We start from the raw sequence: 18,952 nt of genomic DNA, 5'->3' as shown, positions 1-18,952 counted from the left end.
GGATCATGGAGGATGAAGTAGACAGATTGTGACTGAATTTTTACTGCGCAAAAAAAAGCGCTAAAATAGGCCCCTCCCACTCATATTACAACAGTGGGGAAGCTCAGATAACTGTTTCTATGCAGAAAACAAAGATGGCCATTTGGTAAAAATCATGCCCCAATAAGTTTTATCACCAAGTACCTCACAAAAAAGATTAACATGCCATTAAACGTTTTGAACATGCATTTTAAAAGTTATGAAGTGTTATTAATAAGCCTGCTACCAGTCGCTTTTACTGCAGTTAAGGCTCATACATTATTTCAGTATTAACAGTATTTTCAGAGTCAATTCCATTCCTTAGAAAAATACATTCAGTGTACACACACTCATCAGCCTAATACCAGTCGCTATCACTGCATTTAAGGCTGAACTTACGTTACATTGGTATCAGCAGTATTTTCTCAGTCAATTCCATTCCTCAGAAAAATAATTTACTGCACATACCTCGTTTGCAGGGGGGCCCTGCATGCTATTCCCCTTTTCTGAAGTTACCTCACTCCTCAGATGAGAACAGCCAGTGGATCTTAGTTACGTCTGCTAAGATCATAGAAAACGCAGGCAGATTCTTCTTCTAATGCTGCCTGAGAACAAACAGCACACTCCGGTGCCATTTAAAATAACAAACTTTTGATTGAAGAAATAAACTAAGTTAAAAAACACCACAGACCTCTCACAGCGACCTATCTTTAGTTAGGCTGCAAGAGAATGACTGAATATGACATGTGAGGGGAGGAGCTATATAGCAGCTCTGCTTGGGTGATCCTCTTGCAGCTTCCTGTTAGGAAGAGATATATTCCATAAGTAATGGATGACCCGTGGACTGACTACACTTAACAAGAGAAACAGTAGTTTTCCCCATGAGTGTCAAGTACAGGGAGACTTCCCTCTGGACAGTAGACTGTTGCGGCTGATATGTATGCAAAATTTGAGGTATACAATTCTTAAAGATTTGAGTGACCTGTCATACTGGAACATATTTGCAAAATAAACATATATATATATATTAATATATATATATATAGAGGGATATTGGTAACTAACTCCTCTATGGAAATATCAGTGGGGACAGAAATATTTAGTCTCATGATAATACATATATAACAGTATACAATGATACTTTACAGTCATGTGAAAAAGAAAGTACAGCCTAATTTTAAGACCTGCTAAGGACCAGATGATTTTTATCATAGAATTCAAAGAGGCTGTACTTTCTTTTTCACTGTATATAATAAACAGTACGGAGAAAACCTGGTAGACAGCCCTCTACACTATAAAACACTCTCTCAGACATTTATACAATCTCCAAATGTAATCAGCTTTATAGTCCCCAGAAATAAGAAGATGCCCTCAACTACCCCCTGGCAGTTCTTCTATGGGTAATCACCACTCCCTCGTACTGGCAGGCACTGAAAATCAGATCAGAAACTGTTTAAGGGGCAGTAAACCCCAAAAAAATATTTCATTATTTAGATAGAGAATACAATTTTTAAAAAGTTTCTAATTTACTTCTATTATCAAATTTCTCATGTTATTCTTTGTTGAAGGGGTAACTAGGTAGGTAGCGTGCACATGCCTGAAGCCCTACATGACAGGAAATTGTGCTGCCATCTAGTGCTCCTGCTAATGTATAACATTGTTGCAAAACTGCTGCCATATAGGTGTTGTGGACATGTGCACACATTTATGAGCTTACATTCCAGTTTTCAACAAAAGATAACAAGAAAACGAAGAAAATTTGATAACAGAAGCAAATAGGAAAGTTGTTTAAAATTGTATGTTCTATCTGAATCGTGAAAGAAAAAAAACGGGTTTAGGCCCCCAACTGTTGTAGCTGAAATCTAGTCACAGAGGTTCTGGAACGAGAGAGAAAAAAGACAGGAAACACTGAGGAGGTAGCGTTAAAGCCAGGAGTAAAGTTGGTGTCGTTGTACAATGAAAAAAAACACTTTTGGCTGTTTGTGAATAAAATATAGTGCACCAAGCATATATACCTTGTCAAGATGTGTTCCCCAGTCTAACCGGAGCTGCACTACTGAACCGCATCATGCACTAAGCTATTGCCTGGTTAAAGTGCTCAAATAATAATCCCTAAAGCTGCCAGAGGGTTAAAAAGGGTCAAAGATGTCTCAAGAAATGTTCTCAATGCTAGTAGAACTATAAGGGACATGATATGGAGAAAAAAAAATGTGTCATGAGGGGAGCAGGTGAAGTTCACTGGCTATGATGTACCTTTGTCAAGAGTATCTACAAATAGCCTCTGGGCTATGTCTGTGCTGTGTAAAGGCACCTTACGCAGCACCCCTACACTAGTTTACCAGGCATGTCAAACGTCAATACAGCAGCAGCAGTATCCAGTAGACAGCCCACCCAGTGCAGGTATCAAGTACCGCAGAAGATTGTAGTAGGAAATACTGGAGTCCCTCAGGGGGAGGCTAGGGATGAGTCCCAGCGACACCCAAAAGGTAGTTATGGCTGAAGTCCCGTTAGGAAAATGCTGTGCACATAACAGAGTATTCCTATATCATTCAGCTGCAGTGAAGAGTTTTTTCTTTCTACATTGTAAATGATACTCCCCAGGGACTCTGTGTCTCACATAGGTCTGAGCTCCTTATTTGTAATCCATAAGCAAGTAGCTGGAACAACCTCTATTCTCAACTATCTCCTACGAGGCCAACATCAAAACTAAGTAAGAGATGCGAGGGTTTTAAAGTGCTTGTATGGGTTTCTTGACCTCCTCCTAGTGGTTGGAAATATATCACATATGCTATGAAGGACTATGGACTATCTTAATTTTCCGAAAGAAAATTTAATTTTCAAAGGCCACCAAGAGTGTGGGGTTGTCAAGTGTATTACCCCAGCATTAATTTTTAAATATATTAGCTCAATTTTAGCAGTCAGGAGTCTCTGGTGACTAACAGCTGAACGTTTCCTTCAGGAAACTGGGATAAGCATTTCTAAATAGTTTTATTGAAAGGAATCTAGGCATCAACAGTCAGAACTTTTATGACAAGGGTGAACAGAGGAACTCAACGGGTAAATCTTTATGATTCAATATCAATATGTACCCTAATATAACATATACATTCTATGTAGCAGGAAATTATTAGTATTAAATAATACATTATGCATACAGACCTGTTCTTTTACAGCAGTGTTTACGTTTGTCAGGTAATGCTGACAGATCTGGCAAAATACTCTCATTTGTCGCTTTAAAGTGATCAATTCTTCCTATTTACAAAATAGCACAAATAATAAAATAAGCATCAATGTTTGCAAAAATGTTCAAAGGTTAAAAAAAATAATACATTTTCTTATAATTTACCTTTGATGAACCAGTTTCAGAAAATTTTGCCAACTGCCATAGAATTACATAATGAGTGCACTGCAATGCATGAACAACAATCTGAAACAAAATGTAACAGTTAGAGCAGAAAACTAGTGTGTACTGTTATTGTTATGGTTTCAAATGTACAATGTATTAAGAACTATTGAGTACTAACCTGCTCAGGCATGTCTCCATTCTCAATACCAGTTTTCAAAAGCTTATAATTACCACTGAATAAATCCCACCGTGAAAGATCATGCGCACTGTAAAACAAATAAAGCATTTACCAAATATACCTTTAGAAGACAGATAAAGCCGAACATTCAGATGTTAATTTTTTTATGCAGTTAAAAGGACAATGTACACTAGATTTTTCTTTGCATAAATATTTTGTAGATGATCCATTTATATAGCCCATATAGGAGTGTTTTTGTAAAAAAAAACATAATTTATGCTTACCTGATAAATTTATTTATCTTGTGATGTATCGAGTCCACGGATTCATCCTTACTTGTGGGAAATTCTCCTCCTCTACAGGAAGTGGCAGAGAGAGCACCCACAGCAGAGCTGCCTATATAGCTCCCCCCTTAGCTCCACCCCCCAGTCATTCGACCGAAGGCTAGGAAGAAAAAGGAGAAACTATAGGGTGCAGTGGTGACTGAAAGTTTAAAAATAAAATATATATGCCTGTCTTAATAAACAGGGCGGGCCGTGGACTCGATACATCACAAGAGAAATAAATGTATCAGGTAAGCATAAATTATGTTTTCTCTTGTAAGATGTATCGAGTCCACGGATTCATCCTTACTTGTGGGATACCAATACCAAAGCTTTAGGACACGGATGAAAGGAGGGACAAGACAGGGACCTTAAACGGAAGGTACCACTGCTTGTAGAACCTCTCTCCCAAAAATAGCCTCCGAAGAAGCAAAAGTATCAAATTTGGAAAATTTGGAAAATGTATGAAGCGAAGACCAAGTCGCCGCATTACAAATCTGTTCAACAGAATCCTCATTTTTAAAAGCCATGTGGAAGCCACAGCTCTAGTAGAATGAGCAGTAATTTTTTCAGGAGGCTGCTGTCCAGCAGTCTTATAGGCCAAACGGATGATGCTTTTCAGCCAAAAGGAAAGAGAGGTAGCCGTAGCCTTCTGAGCTCTCCGCTTACAAGAATAAACAACAAACAATGAAGATGTTTGACGGAAATCTTTAGTTGCTTGAAAGTAGAACTTTAAAGCACGAACCACATCAAGATTGTGCAACAGACGTTCCTTCTTTGAAGAAGGATTAGGACACAGTGAAGGAACAACAATCTCTTGATTGATATTCCTGTTAGAACCAACCTTAGGGAGGAACCCAGGTTTGGTACGCAAAACCACCTTATCTGCATGGAAAATAAGATAAGGGGAATCACACTGGAAAGCAGATAGCTCAGAAACCCTTCGAGCCGAAGAGACAGCTACTAAAAACAAAACTTTCCAAGATAGAAGCTTAATATCCAGGGAATGCATAGGTTCAAACGGAACCCCTTGAAGAACTTTAAGAACTAAATTTAGGCTCCATGGCGGAGCAACAGGTTTAAATACAGGCTTGATTCTGAGCAAAGCCTGACAAAATGCTCGAACATCTGGGACATCTGCCAGACGTTTGTGTAGAAGAATAGACAAAGCAGATATTTGTCCTTATAAAGAACTAGTTGATAATCCCTTCTCTAAACCTTCCTGGAGAAAAGACAATATTCTAGGAATCCTAAACTTACTCCACGAGAAACCTTTGGATTCACACCAAGAGATATTTGCGCCAAATCTTATGACAGATCTTCCTGGTGACAGGCTTTCTAGCCTGAATCAGGGTATCAATGACCGACTCAGAGAAACCACGCTTTGATAGAATCAGGCGTTCAATCTCCAAGCAGTTAGGCGCAGAGAAATTAGATTTGGATGCGTGAACAGACCTTGGATCAGAAGGTCCCGCCTCACTGGCAGAGATCATGGTAGAACCAAGGACATGTCCACTAGGTCTGCATACCAAGTCGTGCGTGGCCACGAAGACGCTATCAGAATCGCCGAAGCTCTCTCCTGCTATATTCTGGCAACCAGACGTAGAAGGAGAGGAAATGCATAGGCCAGATTGAAGGACCAAGGCACTGCAAGAGCATCTATCAGTACCGCCATGGGATCCCGGGACCTGGACCCGTAACAAGGAAGTTTGGCATTCTGACGGGACGCCATCAGATCCAATTCTGGTGTGCCCCATAGCTGAATCAGCTGGGCAAATACCTCCGGATGGAGTTCCCACTCCCCCAGATGAAAAGTCTAACGACTTAGGAAATCCGCCTTCCAGTTCACTACTCCTGGGATGTGGATTGCTGAGAGATGGCAAGAGTGATCCTCTGCCCATCGGATTATTTTGGTTACCTCCATCATCGCTAGAGGACTCCTTGTTCCTCCTTGACGATTGATATAAGCGACAGTTGTGATGTTGTCCGACTGAAACCTGATGAATTTGGCCGCAGCAAGCTGAGGCCATGCCTGAAGCGCATTGAATATCGCTCTCAGTTCTAGAATATTTATGGGGAGAAGAGATTCCTCCCGAGACAATAAGCCCTGTGCTTTCAGGGAGTTCCAGACTGCACCCCAGCCTAGCAGGCTGGCATCTGTCTTTAAAATGAGCCACTCTGGCCTGCGGAAACACATTCCCTGAGACAGGTGGTCCTGAGACAACCACCAGAGAAGAGAATCTCTGGTCTCCTGGTCCAGGTGCAGTTGAGGAGACAAATCTGTATAATTCCCATTCCACTGTTTGAGCATGCACAGTTGCAGTGGTCTGAGGTGTAGGCGGGCAAAAGGAACTATGTCCATTGCTGCTACCATGAGTCCGAAGTTTTGATTTTCTGACCTCCGTCAGAAATATTTTCATTTCTACCGAGTCTATCAGATTCCCTAGGAAGAAAACTCTTGTAAGAGGGAAGAGAGAACTCTTTATGTTCACCGTCCACCCATGAGATTTAAAAAAAAAAAACAACACAATGTCCGTGTGAGACTTGGATAACTGGAAACTTGACGCCTGAATTAAGATAAGGCGCCACTGCTATGCCCCATGGTCGTATAACCGCCAGAAGGGACCCTAGCACCCTTGTGAAAATTCTGTGAATAGGGATGAGTAGATACGCATCCTTTAAATCCACGGTGGTCATATATTGACCCTCCTGGATCAGAGGCAGAATAGACCGAATAGTCTCCATCTTGAATGATGGGACTTTGAGGAACTTGTTTAGAATTTTGAGATCCAAGATTGATCTGAAAGTTCCCTCTTTTTTGGAAACCACCAACAGGTTTGAGTAAAATCCTAACCCCTGTTCCTCTTTTGGGACTGGGCGGATCACCCCCATGGTATGTAGGTCTTCTACACAGCGTAAGAACGCCCCTCTCTTTGTCTGGTTTACAGACAATCGAGAAATGTGAAAACTCCCCCTTGGAAGAGAGCCTTTGAACTCAAGAAAATATCCCTGGGACACAATTTCTAAAGCCCAGGGATCGTGAACATCTCTTGCCCAAGCCTGAGCGAAGAGAGAGAGTCTGCCCCCTACTAGATCCGGTCCTGGATCGGGGGCTACCCCTTCATGCTGTCTTAGAGGCAGCTGCAGGCTTCTTGGCCTGTTTACCCTTGTTCCAAGCCTGGTTAGGTCACCAGACTGATTTGGACTGGGCAAAATTCCACTCTTGCTTTGCAAAAGAGGAAGCTGAAGCGGGACCACTCTTGAAATTCCGAAAGGAACGAAAATTATTTTGTTAGGCATGACCTTTCCCTCCAGTGATGTCTGAAAAAATCTCTTTCAGTTCAGGCCCAAATAGGGTCTTTCCTTTGAAAGGGATGTTCAAAAACATAATTTATGCTTACCTGATAAATTCCTTTCTCCTGTAGTGTGGTCAGTCCACGGGTCATCATTACTTCTGGGATATTAACTCCTCCCCAACAGGAAGTGCAAGAGGATCACCCAGCAGAGCTGCTATATAGCTCCTCCCCTCTACGTCACACCCAGTCATTCGACCGAGAACCAACGAGAAAGGAGAAGCTAAAGGGTGCAGTGGTGACTGGAGTATAATTTAAAATTTTAGACCTGCCATAAAAAAACAGGGCGGGCCGTTGACTGACCACACTACAGGAGAAAGGAATTTATCAGGTAAGCATAAATTATGTTTTCTCCTGTTAAGTGTGGTCAGTCCACGGGTCATCATTACTTCTGGGATACCAATACCAAAGCTAAAGTACACGGATGACGGGAGGGACAGGCAGGATCTTATACGGAAGGAACCACTGCCTGAAGAACCTTTCTCCCAAAAACAGCCTCCGAAGAAGCAAAAGTGTCAAATTTGTAAAATTTGGAAAAAGTATGAAGAGAAGACCAAGTTGCAGCCTTGCAAATCTGTTCAACAGAGGCCTCATTCTTAAAGGCCCAAGTGGAAGCTACAGCTCTAGTAGAATGAGCTGTAATTCTTTCAGGAGGCTGCTGTCCAGCAGTCTCATAAGCTAAACGTATTATGCTACGAAGCCAAAAGGAGAGAGAGGTAGCAGAAGCTTTTTGACCTCTCCTCTGACCAGAATAAACGACAAACAGGGAAGACGTTTGTCGAAAATCTTTAGTTGCCTGTAAATAAAATTTCAGAGCACGGACTACATCCAGATTGTGTAGAAGACGTTCCTTCTTTGAAGAAGGATTAGGACACAAGGATGGAACAACAATCTCTTGATTGATATTCCTGTTAGTGACCACCTTAGGTAAGAACCCAGGTTTAGTACACAGAACTACCTTGTCTGAATGAAAAATCAGATAAGGAGAATCACAATGTAAAGCAGATAACTCAGAGACTCTCCGAGCCGAGGAAATAGCCATTAAAAACAGAACTTTCCAAGATAACAGCTTGATATCAATGGAATGAAGGGGGTTCAAACGGAACACCCTGTAAAACGTTAAGAACTAAATTTAAGCTCCATGGTGGAGCAACAGTTTTAAACACAGGCTTAATCCTGGCAAAAAGCCTGAACGTCTGGAACTTCTGACAGACGCTTGTGTAAAAGAATGGACAGAGCTGAGATCTGTCCCTTTAAGGAACTAGCAGATAAACCCTTTTCTAAACCTTCTTGTAGAAAGGATAATATCCTAGGAATCCTAACTTTACTCCATGAGTAACTCTTGGATTCGCACCAATGTAAGTATTTACGCCATATTTTATGGTAAATCTTTCTGGTAACAGGCTTCCTAGCCTGTATTAAGGTATCAATAACTGACTCCGAAAAACCACGCTTTGATAAAATCAAGCGTTCAATTTCCAAGCAGTCAGCTTCAGAGAAATTAGATTTTGATGTTTGAAAGGACCCTGAATTAGAAGGTCCTGTCTCAGAGGCAGAGACCAAGGTGGACAGGATGACATGTCCACTAGATCTGCATACCAGGTCCTGCGTGGCCACGCAGGCGCTATAAGAATCACCGATGCTCTCTCCTGTTTGATTCTGGCAATCAATCGAGGAAGCATCGGGAAGGGTGGAAACACATAAGCCATCCCGAAGGTCCAAGGTGCTGTCAAAGCATCTATCAGGACCGCTCCCGGATCCCTGGATCTGGACCCGTAACAAGGAAGCTTGGCGTTCTGTCGAGACGCCATGAGATCTATCTCTGGTTTGCCCCAACGTCGAAGTATTTGGGCAAAGACCTCCGGATGAAGTTCCCACTCCCCCGGATGAAAAGTCTGACGACTTAGGAAATCCGCCTCCCAGTTCTCCACTCCCGGGATGTGGATTGCTGACAGGTGGCAAGAGTGAAACTCTGCCCAGCGAATTATCTTTGATACTTCCATCATCGCTAGGGAGCTTCTTGTCCCTCCTTGATGGTTGATGTAAGCTACAGTCGTGATGTTGTCCGACTGAAACCTGATGAACCCCCGAGTTGTTAACTGGGGCCAAGCCAGAAGGGCATTGAGAACTGCTCTCAATTCCAGAATGTTTATAGGCAGGAGACTCTCCTCCTGAGTCCATGATCCCTGAGCCTTCAGAGAATTCCAGACAGCGCCCCAACCTAGTAGGCTGGCGTCTGTTGTTACAATTGTCCAATCCGGCCTGCTGAATGGCATCCCCCTGGACAGATGTGGCCGAGAAAGCCACCATAGAAGAGAATTTCTGGTCTCTTGATCCAGATTCAGAGTAGGGGACAAATCTGAGTAATCTCCATTCCACTGACTTAGCATGCACAATTGCAGCGGTCTGAGATGTAGGCGTGCAAAGGGTACTATGTCCATTGCCGCTACCATTAAGCCGATCACCTCCATGCATTGAGCTACTGACGGGTGTTGAATGGAATGAAGGACACGGCATGCATTTTGAAGCTTTGTTAACCTGTCTTCTGTCAGGTAAATCTTCATTTCTACAGAATCTATAAGAGTCCCCAAGAAGGGAACTCTTGTGAGTGGAAAGAGAGAACTCTTCTTTTCGTTCACCTTCCATCCATGCGACCTTAGAAATGCCAGTACTAACTCTGTATGAGACTTGGCAGTTTGAAAGCTTGAAGCTTGTATCAGAATGTCGTCTAGGTACGGAGCTACCGAAATTCCTCGCGGTCTTAGTACCGCCAGAAGAGCACACAGAACCTTTGTGAAGATTCTTGGAGCCGTAGCCAATCCGAATGGAAGAGCTACAAACTGGTAATGCCTGTCTAGGAAGGCAAACCTTAGATACCGGTAATGATCTTTGTGAATCGGTATGTGAAGGTAAGCATCCTTTAAATCCACTGTGGTCATGTACTGACCCTTTTGGATCATGGGTAGGATTGTCCGAATAGTTTCCATTTTGAACGATGGAACTCTTAGGAATTTGTTTAGGATCTTTAAATCCAAGATTGGTCTGAAGGTTCCCTCTTTCTTGGGAACCACAAACAGATTTGAGTAAAACCCCTGTCCGTGTTACGACCGCGGAACCGGATGGATCACTCCCATTAGAAAAAGATCTTGTACACAGCGTAGAAACGCCTCTTTCTTTATTTGGTTTGTTGACAACCTTGACAGATGAAATCTCCCTTTTGGGGGAGAGGATTTGAAGTCCAGAAGATATCTCTGAGATATGATCTCTAACGCCCAGGGATCCTGGACATCTCTTGCCCAAGCCTGGGCGAAGAGAGAAAGTCTGCCCCCCACTAGATCCGTTCCCGGATCGGGGGCCCTCACTTCATGCTGTCTTAGGGACAGCAGCAGGTTTTCTGGCCTGCTTGCCCTTGTTCCAGGACTGGTTGGGTCTCCAGCCTTGTCTGTAGCGAGCAGCAGCTCCTTCCTGTTTTGGTGCAGAGGAAGTTGATGCTGCTCCTGCCTTGAAATTACGAAAGGAACAAAAATTAGACTGTCTAGCCCTAGGTTTGGCTCTGTCTTGAGGTAGAGCATGGCCCTTACCTCCAGTAATGTCAGCGATAATTTCTTTCAAACCGGGCCCGAATAAGGTCTGCCCTTTGAAAGGTATGTTAAGTAATTTAGATTTAGAAGTAACGTCAGCTGACCAGGATTTTAGCCACAGTGCTCTGCGTGCCTGAATGGCGAATCCGGAATTCTTAGCCGTAAGTTTAGTTAAATGTACTACGGCATCTGAAACAAATGAATTAGCTAGCTTAAGAGTTTTAAGCTTGTTTGAAATCTCATCTATAGTCATTGAGTCAAGAGTCTCTTCCAGAGACTCGGACCAAAAAGCGGCCGCGGTCGTGACAGACGCAATACATGCAAGGGGTTGCAATATAAAACCTTGTTGTACAAACATTTTCTTAAGGTAACCCTCTAATTTTTTATCCATTGGATCTGAAAAGGCACAGCTATCCTCCACTGGGATAGTGGTACGCTTAGCCAGAGTAGAAACCGCTCCCTCCACCTTAGGGACCGTCTGCCATAAGTCCCGTGTGGTGGCGTCTATTGGGAACATTTTTCTAAATACAGGAGGGGGGGAAAAGGGTACACCGGGCCTATCCCACTCCTTAGTAATTATCTCTGTAAGCCTCTTAGGTATAGGAAATACGTCAGTACTCGCCGGTACCGCATAGTATCTATCCAGCCTACATAATTTCTCTGGGATTGCAACGGTGTTACAATCATTCAGAGCCGCTAATACCTCCCCTAGCAGTACACGGAGGTTTTCCAGCTTAAACTTAAAAGTTAGAAATGTCTGAATCCACTCTATTGGTATCAGAACCGTCACCTGCAGATTGAAGCTCTCCGTCCTCATGTTCTGCATACTGTGACGCAGTATCTGACATGGCCCTAATATTATCAGCGCACTCTGTTCTCATCCCAGAGTGATCACGCTTACCTCTAAGTTCTGGTAATTTAGACAAAACTTCAGTCATAACATTAGCCATGTCCTGTAATGTGATTTGTAATGGCCGCCCTGAAGTACTCGGCGTTACAATATCACGCACCACCCGAGCGGGAGATGCAGGTACTGACACATGAGGCAAGTTAGTCGGCATAACTTTCCCCTCGTTGTTTGGTGAATGATGTTCAATTTGTACAGATTGACTTTTATTTAAAGTAGCATCAATGCAATTAGTACATAAATTTCTATTGGGCTCCACTTTGGCTTTAGCACATATAGCACAGAGATATTCCTCTGAGTCAGACATGTTTAACACACTAGCAATAAACTAGCAGACTTGGAAATACTTTTCACTCAATTTACAAGTAATATGAAAAAACGTACTGTGCCTTTAAGAAGCACAGAAAAAAGTTATGACAGTTGAATAACAATGAACCGGAGAAATTATAAATTCAAATTCTTTCCGGTAAAAACACAATTTAGCAAAGGATTGCTCCCATAGTAATGAATAACAAACCCTTACATAGCAGAAAAAAAAAAAAAAAAAAAAAGTTCATAATAAAAACGTTTTTTATCACAGTCAAAGCACAATCTCACAGGTCTGCTGTGAGTGATTACCTCCCTCAAAATAACTTTTTAAGACCCTTGAGCTCTGTAGAGACAAACCGGATCATGCAGGGAAGAAAACAGACTTGTGACTGAATTTCTGATGCGTAGCAAAAGCGCCAAAATAGGCCCCTCCCCCTCACACACATCAGTGAGGGAGATCAGTAAACTGTCTTAAATTAAATAAAACTACCGCCAAGTGGAAAAAAACAGTGCCCAAAACAATTTTTCACCCAGTACCTCAGATAATTAAACGATTTAACATGCCAGCAAAACGTTTAACATCAATAAATGAAGTGTCATTAGAAAGCCTTTTGCTAGTCGTTCCCACTGCAAGTTAGGCTAAAAAAAAATTATGCATACAGTATTATCCCAGTGAAGTACCATTCCTCAGAATACTGAAATGTAAATATACATACATGACAGCCTGATACCAGTTGCTACTACTGCATTTAAGGCTGAACTTACATTATATCGGTATTGGCAGTATTTTCTCAGTCAATTCCATTCCTCAGAAAATAATATGCTGCTACATACCTCATTGCAGGAGAACCTGCCCGCTGTCCCCTGATCTGAAGTTTACCTCACTCCTCAGATGGCCGAGAACAGCAAAATGATCTTAACTACGCCGGCTAAAATCATACAAAAACTCAGGTAGATTCTTCTTCAAATTCTACCTGAGAAGGAACAACACACTCCGGTGCTGTTTTAAAATAACAAACTTTTGATTGAAGATATAAAAACTACGTATAATCACCACAGTCCTCTCACACATCCTATCTATTAGTTGGGTGCAAGAGAATGACTGGGTGTGACGTAGAGGGGAGGAGCTATATAGCAGCTCTGCTGGGTGATCCTCTTGCACTTCCTGTTGGGGAGGAGTTAATATCCCAGAAGTAATGATGACCCGTGGACTGACCACACTTAACAGGAGAAAGCTTAGTTTTAGATGACACATCAGCAGACCAGGATTTAAGCCATAACGCCCTGCGTGCTAAAATGGCAAAACCTAAATTCTTTGCCACTAATTTAGCCAGTTGAAAAGCGGCATCTGTAATAAAAGAATTAGCCAATTTAAGGGCCTTAATTCTGTCCAAAATTTCTTCTAATGGAGTCTCCATCAGAAGAGCCTCTTCTAGAGCCTCAAAACAGAAAGCAGCTGCAGTAGTTGCAGGAACAATGCACACAATAGGTTGAAGAAGAAAACCTTGATGAACAAAAAATTTTCTTCAGGAGACCCTCTAATTTTTTATCGATAGGATCTTTGAAAGCACAACTGACTTCAATAGGTATATAGTTGTATGTTCAGACAGAGTAGAAAAAGCTCCCTCCACCTTAGGAACTGTCTGCCACGAGTCCCACATGGTGTCAGATAAGGGAAACATATTCATAAAAACAGGAGGGGGAATAAACGGAATACCTGATCTATCCCACTCCGTAGCAATAATATTCACAATCCTCTTAGGGACTGGAAAAACATCAGTGTAAACAGGAACCTCTAAGTATTTATCCATCTTACACAATTTCTCTGGGACCACTATAAGGTCACAATTATCTAGAGCCGCTAATACCTCCCTGAGCAATAAGCAAAGGTGTTCAAGCTTAAATTTAAAGGACGTCATATCAGAATCTGTCTGAGGAAGCGTCTTTCCTGAGTCAGAAATTTCTCACTCAGATAACAAATCCCTCACCCCTACTTTAGAGCATTGTGAGGGCATATCAGATACGGCTACTAAAGCGTCAGATGGCTCAGCATTTTTCCTTAACCCAGAGCTGTCCCGCTTTCCTTGTAAACCAGGCAGTTTGGATAAAACCTCTGTGAGGGTTGTATTCATAACTGTGGCCATGTCTTTTAAAGTAAATGAATTCGACGCACTAGAGGTACTTGACGTCACTTGTGCAGGCGTTACTGGTTGTGACACTTGGGGAGAGCTAGATGGCGAACCCTCATTTACTTCTGACTGAGAATCATCTATTGCTCTATTTTTAAGTGCTAATATATGTTCTTTATAGTTTATAGACATATCAGTACAATTGGGACACATTCTAAGAGGGGGTACCACAATGGCTTCCAAACATATTGAACAAGGATTTTCCTTGGTGTCAGACATGTTAAACAGGCTAGTAATGTAACAATCAAGCTTGGAAAACACTGTAATCAAAGTAAATAACACTTAGAAATAAAATAGTACTGTGCCTTTAAGAGAAAAAAAGCTGCACAAATTCTGCAAAACAGTGTAAAAAAGCAGTAAACATAACAAAATTTTTACAGTAGTATCATATAGCCTTAGTAGCTTTGCACAGCTATGCAAATAAACAATTAACCCCTTAATGGCAAAACCGGATTGAAAAAAACATCAAAACCGGTAAAAAAGACTCAGCACCTTGCCACAGCTCTGCTGTGGCGCCTACCTGCCCTTCAGAACAATGTGGGGAAAAAAACTTATTTTACAGCTCTCAAACACGGCAGGAACCTCTGGAGAAACAGAAGTCTCAGAGGAAAAAAAAACTGCACAACTGAGGCCCCTCCCACCTCACTCGAGTTTTGAGGCCTAACAGAAAAACACTAGAGTGTCTCTAAATTAACCATGTGGGTTAAAAAAAACCTAAAACAAGCCATAATGACCACTTTAGTCCCTTCAAAAAAAGTTATAATTGCATCATTTACTGAATAAACAAAAACGTTTTTACCAAACAGTGTCACCAGTAACTAATAAGCCCTTCATGCAAGCTGAAATTCCTATCCAAGTGTCTGAATACAGCTTACCCTTCCCTTATGGGGATATTGCCAGCCTTTCTAGAAATAACAGTCTGTCTAGAAAAAAATAGACTGAACATACCTTAATGCAGTTTAGCCTGCAAACTGTTCCCCCAACTGAAGTTTTCCTGTACTCTTCAGCCCTTGTGAGAACAGCAGTGGATCTTAGTTACATTCTCCTTGCAGAAATCTTCATCGCTTTTCTGCCAGAGAGTAAATAGTACACACCGGTACCATTTAAAATAAACTTTTGCTTGAGACAATAAAAACCTAACATTTTTTGTCACCACACTCCTCTTTGCCCTTCCTAGCAGTTAAGCAGGCAGAGACAATGACTGGGGGGGTGGAGCTAAGGGGGGAGCTATATAGGCAGCTCTGCTGTGGGTGCTCTCTCTGCCACTTCCTGTAGGGGAGGAGAATATCCCACAAGTAAGGATGAATCCGTGGACTCGATACATATTACAAGAGAAATATAGTTTTGCTAATTTTCTTTAATACGTGTGCTTATTTTCCGACTCCTCGACAAGACCCAAAGTTTTAGATATATCCTGATGTCTACTCCTGGTTGTGTAATGGATCTTTTCATATGCAGGGAAGGGGGAGAGTGTCTGCTCTTTTTGCTTTCCCAGCTCCTTTAAGTAGGTGTCCCAGTCTAAACTCATTAACATTGCCAAGCTGGGAGCTTCTAAGTACATTTTTAACAAGTTTTTTTTATTAGATTTTTATATCAATATCTGCGCATAGTCTTCTTTATAGTAGTGTCTATTATAAGCAGTTATATCAAAATTGATATATACAATTCCTTTAAGATAATTGAAGGAGTGGCACATTGTAGACCAACAAAATGTTGGAGAAATAAACATTTTGCCTGGGGGCCTGTTACATTTACACACTGAGAAAAGTTTCTCAATGCCGGGCTTGACTTCTGTCACCCTTTTGTTCTGATGAGCATCTGTGAGGGGTATAATGGGTCTCAGATCAGTTACACAACCCATATCAAACTCCTTTCCTCAAAAAGTCACTGAATACTTCACAGTTCTTCCTTCTGCTTGTGGAGGCAAAACTTTACCTGAGGCTGAGGAGGAGCAAAGATCTGGAATTGTTATGCCCATCTTGCTTCCTCTTGACGGGAAGTGACTTAAAATGCAAAGGGATAGTTGACTATGACCATTATGATAAATTATTATTAAAATAAACTTGAATTTTCTGAGAAAACTGAACTTCAACATTATTACATATATGAGTGGCATTATGACTGTATACAATTCCCACTAAACTAGATCACCTCTATATAGTTGACTATGTTTTAATCATTTAAAACAGTGATACAATTTTTCATAGATTAAAGCAAGGGTTTTTACTTGTGAAAAGCCGTTATTCTCTTTAACGTTGAAAGAACTTGGTAGGCATCCTCTTCATCTGGTTCTTCTTCCTGTAATCCAAAAAAATTTGAACGATTACAAGCAGTTTTATTCAAAACATTGAAACAGTGATGTGATATTACCTGAAAGCATTTTTGCCACCAAAAGTCTATTGCAAATACGATTCTATTCAAAATTGAATTTAAAGGGACAGTCTACTGAAGAATTTTTATTTTTAAAAGGAAAGGTAATCCCTTTATTACCCATTCCCCAGTTTAGCATAAACAACACCATTATATTAATATACTTTTTACCTCTGTGATTACCTTGTACCTAAGCCTCTGCAGAATGCCCCCTTATTTCAGTTCTTTTGAAAGACTTGCATTTTAGCCAATCGGTGCCCTCTCATAATTAACTCTAGTGGCATAAGGATAATGTTATCTATATGGCACACATGAACTAATACCCTCTAGCTGTAAAACCCCCCAGTCAAATGCATTCAGATAAGAGGCGGCTTTCAAGGGCCACTGACGAATGAGCATGGAACAGAAGACGGGAATATAACCCTTGAAGCATATCTCTGCACTGGTCATGCTGAGTCTATAACCGTTCCTCTAAAACAAACTCTTCTTTCCAGGTTAATCATGCAACCATGTGCTCAAAGGCACTTAAGAACCCCCTGGGTGTAATCCTGAGCTACCCGCAGAGATGGGGGCCTAAAGCAGAACATCCTCCAAACAGGAGGCTACTGCAATCCCCTGTAGCCAAACCCCAGCCAAAAGAGCTTCCAGCACCTTTTAAGGATCGAAGGGGCCGTAACCAAACCCATTGGTAACGATACAAACTGGTAGTGCCGACCCAGAATTGCACAACACAAGAAACAAAACATATCTCTATGCATAGCAATATAAAGAAAAGCATTCATCAAAATAATTTTTGACCCTCTTCAGCTAGGAGAAGAAAGGATTTCAACACTTTCACCTTAAAGATCAGAACTCTCTGTCTTCGGAACAAGAGCTATAGCTCCTATGGCAAGGAGGTCGTCCACACAACAAAAAAAGCCTCCATTCTGAAAGAACCCTCCGGGACCCTAGACATAAAGCGGTCCATCGGCGGACAGGATTTAAAGCAAAAACTGTTAACTGTGTCCCTGATGGATAATATCCAGAACATTTGGATGCCATACTGACCAGACCCAATCTTTTCTATACAAGAACAGTCTGCCCCTCAGAAGGGCCAACGCCCCATCAGGCGCAAGATTCTTGGAATGACTCTCCAACGCAGAATGGTCCTCAAAGAGGTTCTGCCCAACATCTCCATGGGGCCTCCTGGGTGAACTAGAAGACACGTCTCCATGTGCATTAGCACACCTCCCTACCGGTCTGCCAGCTGGACAGAAACCGAAGGAAGCCCCACTCATTAACTAAAAGATTGACAGGGTCCATTAGGGTTTGTTCATTTTCGAAGGCCTGTTTCCTAAAGGGCAGAAGGGGTGATGTTCATGAACATGCTTTCCCAGTTGTGAGAGAGCTCCTAGAGCTCATCTAGCCAAAACTGAAACACCAGAGATCCTCACTGAGAGGAGAACAATGTGTAGAATGGCTTCTCTAACTTAGTCATTAGCTAAGCCCAACCAGCGGATCTTATCACATATTTACTCTAGGGGAATTACCGTAGTCCTCTTCCCTACTGAATCGGACCAGGATTTTGCAGCCTCAGAGACTGCAGAAATACCCACTACTGGCTTCAACAAAGCACCCAATTGAAGAGACAGCGCCCCGTGAAAGTCCTCTAAACCACCCAATAAGGCTGTAGATAAAGAATTATGGAGTTCAGCTGCAGTGCTTGCTCTATTGTTTATGATGGGAACAGAGTTCCACACCTTTGAAAAAGGTTACGGGACAGGAAATAAGCTGTTGAAAGTCTCAGAGGAGACAAAGGGACATTACTCTCCCTCAGCTTCCCCAGAAATTATATTATCAATGAAAGCTAAGACAGGAAAAACTTCTGCAGGTCTCTGTCTAGGATCAGAACCCAAACCTATTACCCCGGACAATGTAGCCCCACTACCCCCCAGAGTAGCCAAAACCCTGTCCAGGAGAAACTGCTGCACCTTAAATCTGTAATCCCCTCCATCTAGTCCTTCGACACCTTCCGTGGAGGGACAACGGACACAAAGTCTCTCTCAAAGGCAACAGAAGGAGCCCCTTCAGAATTTTTCGTCAAATCGACAGCTGTGGCCCAACTTCGCCCCAGAAGTATTTACAATCTCCCAAGTGAAAACCAGACCCCTGGCCATTCTTATCCAACCCACCCATATACGGGCCACAAGGTCGCCAACTAATAGATGCACTCCCTTCAGAGCAGATTCAAGCTCCCCATCATGACCCGACGAGTCCAGTGTATCCTGCTTGGACTGTGTATCAGGTATATACCCCTAGTCCTGAGGACCTGGACCTCCCCAGTTAGATCTCAGAATCTCAGGTAGGCAAGAGGAGCACAACTGGGTCATTGGGCGCAC

General features: G+C 42.1%; 1 protein-coding gene across 1 annotated transcript in view; it reads right to left on the bottom strand.

Annotated features, from left to right (window-relative positions):
* The window catches only part of STAG2 (stromal antigen 2), an 848,979-nt gene that overhangs the window by 309,403 nt on the left and 520,624 nt on the right, over positions 1-18,952 (bottom strand). Inside the window, exons 21-24 of the mRNA XM_053699120.1 lie at positions 16,432-16,502; positions 3,543-3,630; positions 3,365-3,445; positions 3,178-3,270 (exon numbers count right to left, since the gene is read on the bottom strand). Coding sequence (XP_053555095.1) covers positions 3,178-3,270; positions 3,365-3,445; positions 3,543-3,630; positions 16,432-16,502 — 333 coding nt within the window. The remainder of the gene's footprint in view (positions 1-3,177; positions 3,271-3,364; positions 3,446-3,542; positions 3,631-16,431; positions 16,503-18,952) is intronic.

Source organism: Bombina bombina, chromosome 1 (assembly GCF_027579735.1).
Source record: "Bombina bombina isolate aBomBom1 chromosome 1, aBomBom1.pri, whole genome shotgun sequence".
NCBI classification, from domain to species: Eukaryota; Metazoa; Chordata; class Amphibia; order Anura; family Bombinatoridae; genus Bombina; species Bombina bombina.
The sequence above is the reverse complement of the archived record's forward strand: the minus strand, read 5'-3'. Positions and strand labels throughout refer to the sequence as shown.